Source organism: Musa acuminata, chromosome BXJ2-5 (assembly GCF_036884655.1).
Source record: "Musa acuminata AAA Group cultivar baxijiao chromosome BXJ2-5, Cavendish_Baxijiao_AAA, whole genome shotgun sequence".
Taxonomy (NCBI): domain Eukaryota; kingdom Viridiplantae; phylum Streptophyta; class Magnoliopsida; order Zingiberales; family Musaceae; genus Musa; species Musa acuminata.
The window spans coordinates 28,065,376-28,075,364 of record NC_088342.1 but is presented as its reverse complement, the minus strand read 5'-3'; the positions used below and the strand labels follow the sequence as shown (position 1 = coordinate 28,075,364).

General features: G+C 43.5%; 1 protein-coding gene across 1 annotated transcript; it reads left to right on the top strand.

Moving 5' to 3' along the window:
- Window positions 1–5,719: 5,719 nt before the first annotated feature.
- LOC103973761 (pentatricopeptide repeat-containing protein At1g08070, chloroplastic-like) lies at window positions 5,720–7,794 on the top strand. Its single transcript, XM_009388409.3, has one exon. It carries the CDS (start codon window positions 6,007–6,009, stop codon window positions 7,759–7,761), a length of 1,755 nt encoding a protein of 584 aa, XP_009386684.3. The 5' UTR covers window positions 5,720–6,006; the 3' UTR covers window positions 7,762–7,794.
- Window positions 7,795–9,989: the final 2,195 nt, after the last annotated feature.

The following is a 9,989-nucleotide window of genomic DNA, read 5'->3' as shown; positions in this document are numbered from 1 at the left end:
GCGAATCGCGATATAGGTGAGTCTCGAGGGACTCGACCAACTCAACCTACACCGGGATTCGGTTCCTACTCATAACGATGGAAGGCCACGTGGGTCAATCTAATTGCCTCACGTTTACCGACTTAATATTATCGAGAGATGTTTCTATGATTAGGTCTCCTAATATGACATGTCACACATATGCATATTTAATATATATCTACATCGCATGCAAATATATATACATATCTAGTATGTGTATAATCAATCACACCAGATGATCATGGACCACAACCTAATATGATTAGGCCCGAGCCAGTAGGCCTAATCACTCACATCAAGATCTATGTGTGCAACGGTGCATCTCAATGCCTTGTGATCGTCCATCTCGTCCTCGTCGGTTCCGTCGACATCTTGATGCATCTCCATGCATCACGATCGTCCGTCTCGTGGGTCCCGCTGTCGCATCCACGCTCCCGCTGCGCCTCCTCATGTGATTACAACTTAATCATAGGCACGCAGGCCCGACAATAAACGAGAAATATAATGGAGGTTCGCAGACCTCAATAATAATAATCACAAGTACACACATCACACGGTCCATGATCATCCGTCCACACATCATACATCACATGTATAAATAATCATCATCATGTAGGACTACTAGATAATAAAAAATAATAATCAACTAAACCTTTTAATTAATTAATATTTTTCTGAAATCAGGGACATGTAGGGAATTTCTCAATTCCTAAGGGTATTTTCGTAATTTGGACAAAAGACAGAAACTGGAATTTCTCAAATTCCGAGGGGCAAAACTGTCTTTTTCCCAGAAAACCCTAATTCCCTCTTTCTGCTGCCGCTGCCGCCGCCGCCACCCTGCTGGCGGCGGCCTGTGCGGCGGGGCGAGGGCGCTGCCCTCGCCTGCGGGCGGCACGCCCGCTGGCGGCGATGCCGCTGCGGGTGGGCTCCCCTTTCGGGCGCCGCTGCCTCCGCAGGCGGTGCTGTCCCGCCGGGCGGCAGCCCCTGTGGGGGGGGGTTTCGCCCGCGGGAGCAGCGGCGGCAGGCGTCGCGCGTCGCTGCCCTGCGGCGGCAGGCGCCGCTGCCCTGCGGAGCCTCTACCCGCGGGCTCAGCGGCCGCAGGCGCCTCTACCCGCGGGCTGCGAGCCCCGCCGGCCGCAAGCCTGCTGCAAGCAGACCGCCGGCCGGCTGCTGCAGGCACAGCGCTTGCGCATGCGCCGGCGCTGTGCTGCCTGGCTGCGGCTGCGGCTGCCGCTGCCGCTGCAGGTGGCTGCAGGCATGCATATCGAGGGCAGCAACTGTTGCTGCCCTTCCTCGCTTTTGCGTCAACGATTTTGACGTCAAAATTCTTCCTAAACACAACACACGCAGTTCAAAACCAATCATTCGCACGAACAACCTGGCTCTGATACCACTGTTGGGAAATCATAAGGGGGGCGACATCATATGCGCAGCGGAAGAACAAGAAAACAAAAATCCCCGATTCCCAAAAAGATGTTCGTCGTCGTGCGAAGATTGGTGCGCAAAAATCCGCAAAACACAAAACTGCGTATAGAGATTGTGTTACCTAGGGAGATCGTATATCCCTGTTTCCTTGCAGATCCTTAGGAGAGGGTGAAGGAGGTCAAGCGTCCTCCTCTCTAGCGGTGATCCACACAGCAGGGTTGCGACGACGCTCCTCAAAACTCCAGGCCTATTCTGAGGTGGAGAGGGAGAGGAGAATAGGAAGGGCAAGCAAAGACTCTAGCCTATGAGGCTGTGAATCCCTCCTATTTATAGAGATCCCGTGTCAAAACCCTAATGGGTCCTTCCCTAGTGGGTATTGGATCTGCATCCAATAAGACAAGGGCTCCGTCGGATATCTCATATCCGAACCTCTACTCATCGCAATGCCTACCATATGTGTGTGACCCTCTAGGCCCAATATCGAGCTGGCCGTGAGTCATACCTGTCAGAACTCCTTCTGACTGAGTGAATTATTATCTCTGTAATAATTCACTCGACTCATCGACTACGGAAGTACTAGGCCACTACGCCGTAGTCCCCAGACGATACAGGGGAATCCAATCCATTGGACATGTCTGTCCTCAGTTACCATGTACCTATAGTCCCTCATCCATCTAATATCCCAGAGACCGTATATCGAGCATGGTGCTGTCAGACCCATACGGTTTCTACTCGAGTCTCGCTCTAATCGGATTCTCCCGGAGAACTCTTTCTCTCTCAACCCGAATGACCCTGGCCAGGGATTTGTCTGAGCAAGAACACATAGGATATTCCTCTCATGACGCCGAGAGTGGATGATCCTCTGTCGACACTCAATAGCCCTCGTAAGGTCGACTACCACTCCCAATGACCAGCTGTACTAGATCTGAGAACAGTCAAACCTATAAGTCTGGTATCAAAGAGTGGAGCACTCATACAGGACATCCTTGGTGTCTCAAGTCTAAGGACCAGATACACCACTAGGACTATGGAATTGCTGTCTGACAATAAGGCATCATCAACCATCCAGCATTCCGTAAGCGGATCAATCAGTGAACTCATTCTCCAATGAGCACCTGTACTGTATCCCTAGTGTCCCTACACGAGCAGCTATGAGACCAGCTGCATCCATCATATGGACGGGTATACAGCACACCAGTCTATCCGGTTATCACGATGTCCCTCTCGAGTAACCTATGACCGGGATTATTTAGGATATGTGTTTAAAGGTGAATCGAACTCATTATCGTGATCTCATCACGATCCGATTCCCATTGCACAAATCCAAGGACATCACAATATATATGCATTTATGCAATAGTTATAAAGTGATATACGCCAAAATATAATAAGCAAAAAGATTCTGTATCAAGTCACACGTGCCATCACTCACGTGATTGGCTTGTTGGGCACTTATGACTAGCAATAGGAAGAAAAGGAAGATTTGGCTATCTCAGGAGACTTATGTTGAAAAGGTTCTTGAAAGATTCAACATGAGTAAAGACAAAGCAGTTTGTTCCCCACTTGCAGGTCATTTCAAGCTTAGTTCGAAACAATATCCTACAAGTGAGAAAGAAAAAGAAGAAATGTCCAGAGTGCCTTACTCATCTGCAGTAGGTAGTTTGATGTATGCGATGGTTTGTACTAGGCCAGATATAGCTCATGTAGTTGGAGTTGTCAGCCGATTTCTCTCAAATCCTGGAAAGGAACATTGGGCAGCAGTGAAATGGATATTAAGATATCTAAGAGGTACTTCCAGGTTATGTTTATGTTTTGGTAATGATGAACCTGTGTTAGAAGGTTACACAGATGCAGACATGGCTGGTGATACTGATTCCAGGAAGTCCACTTCGAGATTCTTGATGACATTTACACGAGGAGCAGTCTCTTGGCAGTCTAAGTTACAGAAGTGTGTTGCTCTATCAACCACAGAAGCAGAATATATAGCAATTACTGAAGCCTAAAAGGAAGCTTTATGGATGAAAAAGTTTCTACAGGAATTGGGCTTGAAACAGGAAGTATATACTATTTACTATGACAGTCAGAGTGCCATTCACCTCTCCAATAATTCAACATACCATTCTAGATCCAAGCATATTGATGTGAGATATCACTGGATTCGTGATGTGCTTGAGATGAAAGAATTACAGTTGGAAAAAGTGCATACTAATGAGAATGGATCAGATATGTTGATAAAGTCTTTGCCTAAGGAGAAGCTTGAGGCATGTAGGTGAAGAGCGGGCTTGGTACAGCCCACCATATGAGCTGGAGGGGGAGAATTGTTGGATCCAGCCCATATGTGGGCTTCGACAATTGGGCTTTTAGAGACCAAATCAATAATTAAGGGAGATAGGGTTTAGTGAAGTGTGGGTGCAGTGTAGCATGCAAAAGAGTGCACAGTGAACGTGTGCCGCAGCGTGCAAAGAAAAGAGGAGAGAGAAATAGAGAGAGAAAGTTAGGTTTTCAAGATTTCTGTTTGACAATCGGTGGCCAAACGTTGTCAGTTTTGGCTCAAATTTTATGTGGAGAATCCTTGCAGTAAACTCTACAATCCTAATGGTGTTGATCTGTAGTTTACTCTCTTTAAGGTACTTTCCTGTGATATCCACTCTGTGAGACCTAGAATTCTCTTTTGAGGAGATCCATCCTGATGATATGCTAGAGCCAAGATCTATATTCTTGATTTTATACTGATCCTCTAGTTATTCTAGAGAATTCTAGAGAAGATATACTATAAACCTATTATCATTATTATTGATAGTGGAAGTTTGAGGTGGACTACGGTCCCGTGGTTTTCCCATATTAGGTTTTCCACGTTAAAAGATTTGGTCTCACTGTGTGATTGATTATTTGCTCTATTGTTTATGCTGTGCTGGTTGATATTTACATTTGGATATCAAGTTGGTATTTTGATGAGGAACCCATTTTGATGCACAAAGAGGGAAAAGAATATTCCGCTGATTTTACATCCATGCAAATATCAGTAAATAAAATAAATATATATAAAAAAATCTATGTAAGATTGATTTAACATGATTTTTCATCGTGTGAAATCAATTACAAGATACTTCGACTATATCATTTAATTATAATCCCCTTGTATATCCTCTCATCTAAATTTTATAAATTTTATATTTTTCTTTATCCTAACTAGTTTTTCTCTAGATTGATAAGATATAGAGAAGAACTACTTTTATATACAAATAAATACTAGTATGTCATAATACGTAGCGAAATTAAATAGAAATCACAATCAAATATGACACAAAGATTTATATGGAAAACCCCTCCAACGTGAAGGGTAAAAACCATGGGGCAAACTAGAGATAATCCACTATAAGAATAATAAATATACAAATCTCAGAGTCTTTTGCCCAAAACTCAAGCAACAATCTAATAACTGGGACACAAGGATTATGTCACTATGCACAATATCTAAATTCTCTCTAAGTAATCACAGCAATAATCTACTATAAATTTGATCTAAGATGAGAACACTATAAAATAGTCTCTCTGTGTTGTCCTTGTCTTTTTCCCTTTTATTCTCTTGTTGTTTTTCTGCCATTTTCTCTTCCTTTTTGAATCAAGTTCATATTGCAGTTTTTTGTCTCTAGTTTTTCTCCTCTAAATTTCATAGCTTCTAATTAGATTTAAAGTTAAATTAAAGGAGAGACGGGCTATGGACTGTTAAAGCCCACTATGAGCTGAACTTATGAGCTATCAGCCCAACATAGATACCATAGAAAAATCCACGATCATCCAACCCAAAGTATCCTTCGTATTTGATTATCATCCTATCAAAATCTAAGATACATAAGATATTTATAAAAACCTATACTTAATTTTTAAAGGTTTTTTTTCATGAAAACTATATTTTATCATCCTAAGACACTGCATGACAATGATAAAATATTTATCAATCTCAATATTTTCATACAAGAAAATCAAAGAAAATTATATATATATATATATATATATATATAATTTTAACTAGTTAATATTAATTATAGTTAAACATGATTAACCTGAGTTTTTTGGATTAATATTAATTAGTTATAGAATTTATAGAGACAAAAATGTTTCAAAAATCGCTATTTTCAAACAGTAAAAGAATAATTATGTGAAAATTCCAATATATATATCGTACAATTGGTTTTCTGGATAGCCCGTGAACACAACGTGATGGCCTTCGCACCCGCCGTCCTCCCGGCCAAGCCCGCCCCGCCCCTCCCGCAGCCCCCCCCGGCTACCAACCACAAGGCCATCATCTTGGAACAGTGCAGGACTCTCCGCGATCTGCACCAGATCCACGCCCGCCTCATCAAGACCGGCTCCGCCCGCCTCCCCTCCGTCGCCGAGAACCTCCTCGAGTGCTCCGCCCTCCTCATCCCCGGCAGCCTCGATTACGCCCTCGAGATCTTCCGCGCGGTCCCCCGCCCTCACGCCCAGGCTTACAATATCCTCATCCGCGCCTTCATCCGGAGCAACTCCCCTCAGGAAGCCCTCGGCCTCTTCCTCCGCATGCTCGCCTGCTCCGTCCCGCCCGACAAGCACACCTTCTCTTGCGTCCTGAAGGTCTGCTCGAGGCTCCGCGCACTCCGAGATGGCAAACAGGTGCACGCCCATGCAGTGAAGTGTGGGTTGCCATCGGAGGAGTTCGTCGTGAACAGTTTGATTCATTTGTATGCTAGCTGTGGCGAGGTCGTGGTCGCCCGCAAGCTTTTCGATGGAATGCCTAAGAGGGGTATAGTAACGTGGAATGCAATGCTCGCGGGGTATTTCAAGGCCGGGGATTGGGGCGAGGTTGTCGAACTGTTTCGTGGCATGCTGGAGTTGGGAATGGCTTTCGATGAAGTCACTCTGATCAGTGTTCTGACCGCGTGTGGGAGGATGGGGGTGTTGGACTTAGGCGAATGGATAGGTGATTATGTCGAAGCAAATGGGCTGAAGCGATGCCAAAATTTGGTGACGGCTCTGGTGGATATGTTTGCAAAATGTGGTGAGGTAGATAAAGCAAGAAGGTTGTTTGATGAAATGCCATCACGAGATGTCGTGGCCTGGAGTGCGATGATATCAGGTTACAGCCAGGCAAATCAGTGTCGAGAAGCTCTTGCTCTTTTCCATGTTATGCAGAAGGCCAAGGTGGAACCCAATGAGGTGACGATGGTCAGCGTTCTTTCCTCTTGTGCCAATTTGGGCGCACTTGAGACGGGCAAGTGGGTGCATTCTTATATTAAAAGAAAGCGACTGCATGTCACTGTTAATCTTGGAACTGCACTGGTAGATTTCTATGCAAAGTGTGGCTGCATGGAGAGTGCACTTGAAACTTTTGAGGAGATGCCAAACAAGAATGCATGGTCTTGGTCTGTGCTGATTCAGGGCCTTGCTAGTGATGGGCAAGGAAGAGAGGCACTCAAGGTCTTCTCTTTGATGCTTGAAGCTGAATTCCAGCCTACTGATGTGACTTTTATTGGTGTTCTCTCTGCTTGCAGCCATGCAGGCCTAGTTGAGGAGGGTCAGATCCTTTTTGACAGCATGAGCAGCAAGTATGGTGTTCAACCAAGGATTGAGCATTATGGTTGCATGGTTGATCTTTTAGGGCGAGCTGGTTTAATTGAAAAGGCATATCACTTCATCAAGAGCATGCCCATCGAACCTAATGCCGTGGTGTGGAGAACACTGTTGGCTTCTTGTAAAATTCACAAAAATGTCAATTTTGGCGAAGAATCATTGAAGCAAATTATCAAGTTAGAACCTAGACATAGTGGTGACTACATACTCCTTTCAAATATTTATGCATTGGTGGGCAGATGGGAGGATGCGGTGAGCGTGAGAAACCAGATGAAGGAGAAGGGAATTACGAAAATTCCAGGATGTAGTTTGATTGAGTTGGATGGTACAATCTTTGAGTTCTTTGCTGAAGACAGCTCTCATCCTCAATCGAAGGAGATATTCAGCAAGGTCAACGAGATAATCACAAAGCTTAAGCTGGCTGGATATGTGCCAAATGTCGCAGAGGCACGATTAGATGCAGAGGAGGATGAGAAGGAAGTGTCAGTTTCCCATCATAGTGAGAAGTTGGCAATTGCCTTCGGGCTTATGAAGTCTCCTCCTGGAGCTGTCATTAGGGTGTCAAAGAATCTCAGAATATGCACAGATTGCCACTTAGCTACTAAGCTGATCTCGAAGGTCTACAAGAGAGAAATTGTTGTAAGAGATCGTAATAGGTTCCATCATTTCAAATATGGCTCTTGTTCATGCAATGATTATTGGTAAAATAAGCAAAGAATGGAAAGCTTTATTTTACAATAGACTTTGCTTCTACATTTTGCACAGCACACTGGAAGCATCTCTAAGACAAATACTCATCCCTTGCCCTACGGATATACTAAATCTAGATTTTTCTTGAATCATAGGATTTGTACTCGTTCCCTGTGAAAGTTAATTTAACACATGGTGGTGCTCTACGTAATTAAGTTAATGGATGCAGATATAAGATCTCTCGATTGCCTAGCAATCTACATTGAGATGAAACTTATTGCTTCCTGCAAGTGATTTCAAAAGGCGCTCAGGCGATTGCTTGCCTAGGTGCTCGGGCACTCCCCTAGGTGCTCAGGCGAGGTGAGGCGAGGCTCGAGCGCCTCGCTTTATTTCCAGGCGGCGTGCTTCAAAGAGGCGTCGCCTGGGCACTCGCCCGAGCCCAGGCGTTGGGCGCTTCGGGCGAGCGCCCGGGTTAAACCACGCGACCGAACCAGTGTTTTAGGTCTGGTTCGGTCTCCGGTGCTTTAGTTGGTTCAATCGAACCAACTAAAGCATCGATATCAGCCTTCCTCTCGCGACTTCCCAACCCTAACCCTGCTCGTCGCTCTCGCTCCAGCTACCACTGCTACTATTGCCACTGCCGTCGCTCGCCACTGTCGTTGCTCATTAGCGCTGCTATAGTTGCCGCTATGCTGCTACAGTTGCCGCTGCCACTGTGGTCGCTCGTCGCTCCCACTCCCATCGCCGCTGCCATCGCTTGCTACTATCGCTCCCGTTGCAACTATCATCGCTCGCCGCTCCTGCTTCTGCTCCCGCTACCGTTGCTCGTTGCTATCGCTGCCGTTGCCACTATCGTCGCTGCTCGTTGCTACCGTTGTCGCCGCCGTTGCTCTTAGTTAGCAGCATTGGTCTTCCTCTTACTCACACTCTTCTTACTTCGATAGTATAGTGTTAACAATATATTAACAGTATAGTGCTAACTGTATACTACTTAAGTACTCACCTCCTCGATCTGATCGAAGAGTTTTGATACTCTTTCCAGTCTGGTTCTCCACCTCATTCTTATACTCTATGAATTTCTCAAAGGCCTCGGACTTGTACTTCATTAAGTACACATATCTATACCTTGAGAAATCATCAGTAAAGGTAATGAAGTAGGAGTAACCACTAATGACATGAGTTGACATGGGTCCATATACATCACTATATGAATTTTTATTTATTAGATTAATAATATATTATTTTGATTTTAGTACTATTAATTTTTATTTATTTGAAATTATTGTTAGGTTTCAGCCTTTCAAGATAAATGACAAGTGTACAGAGCAACTCAATAGATTCTCCAATGATATCAAAAAAAGATCTTGCATAGAAGTATAATTATCTAAAGGATCCGAAAGATCTTAATGCAGTGACTTACATGTTCTACGATAAGACTACTATAGGTGGTATTTTTCATACAAAACAACATATAGTAGGAAATTTCAAAAATGCAACAGCTTGTAAAAAGTGTCCACCTGAGGTAAAAGAAGAGTTGCTGAGTTATACGAAGGAAAAGAAGATGCAAAATAATGAATCTTACGGGAATTTACCAGAAGATAATGTTAAAGAAGAAGATTATTCTATGAGTAATCTAAGTGAGAAAAAAGTATATGACAAAAAAGGAAAAGAAGTTATGAGTACTAAAAAGGGTTTACCCTTTTTCAAAGATCACAAAAGCAATAAGGGCAAGCAAGAGGCTCAAAATTTAGACAAACAAATATAAGTGATACTCGTGATAAAGAAATAAGAGGAAGAATAATTCAGCACTTTGCTTGCTTCTTCTATCAAGCTGGTCTTTCCCTTAGTACAACTCGTTTAGACAGTTTTAAGGAAATGATTGAAGCTATTGAAAGATATGGTGCGAGATTAAAACCTCCAAGTTATTATGAGATGTGAGTTTCATTGTTGCAAAAAGAGTTGAATTATACAAATGACTTGCTAAAGGGTCATAAAAAATCATGGGCAACACATGATTGCTCTATTATGTCAGATACTTAGACTGATAGAAGACGCAAGAGTATAATTAATTTTATGGTTAACTGTTCTTTAAGGACTATGTTTGTGAAGTCAATAGATGCTTCATCTTTTGTAAAATCTGAAAACAAGATATATGATTTACTTGATAAGTATGTGGAAGAAATTGGAAAACAAAATGTCGTTCAAGTCATAACCGACAATGGAAGCAACTATGCTAGCTGGTA

What these genes read in the sequence shown, in the direction of transcription:
- LOC103973761 (XM_009388409.3), top strand. Translation starts at nt 6,007, where the DNA reads ATGCTCGCCTGCTCCGTCCCGCCCGACAAGCACACCTTCTCTTGCGTC.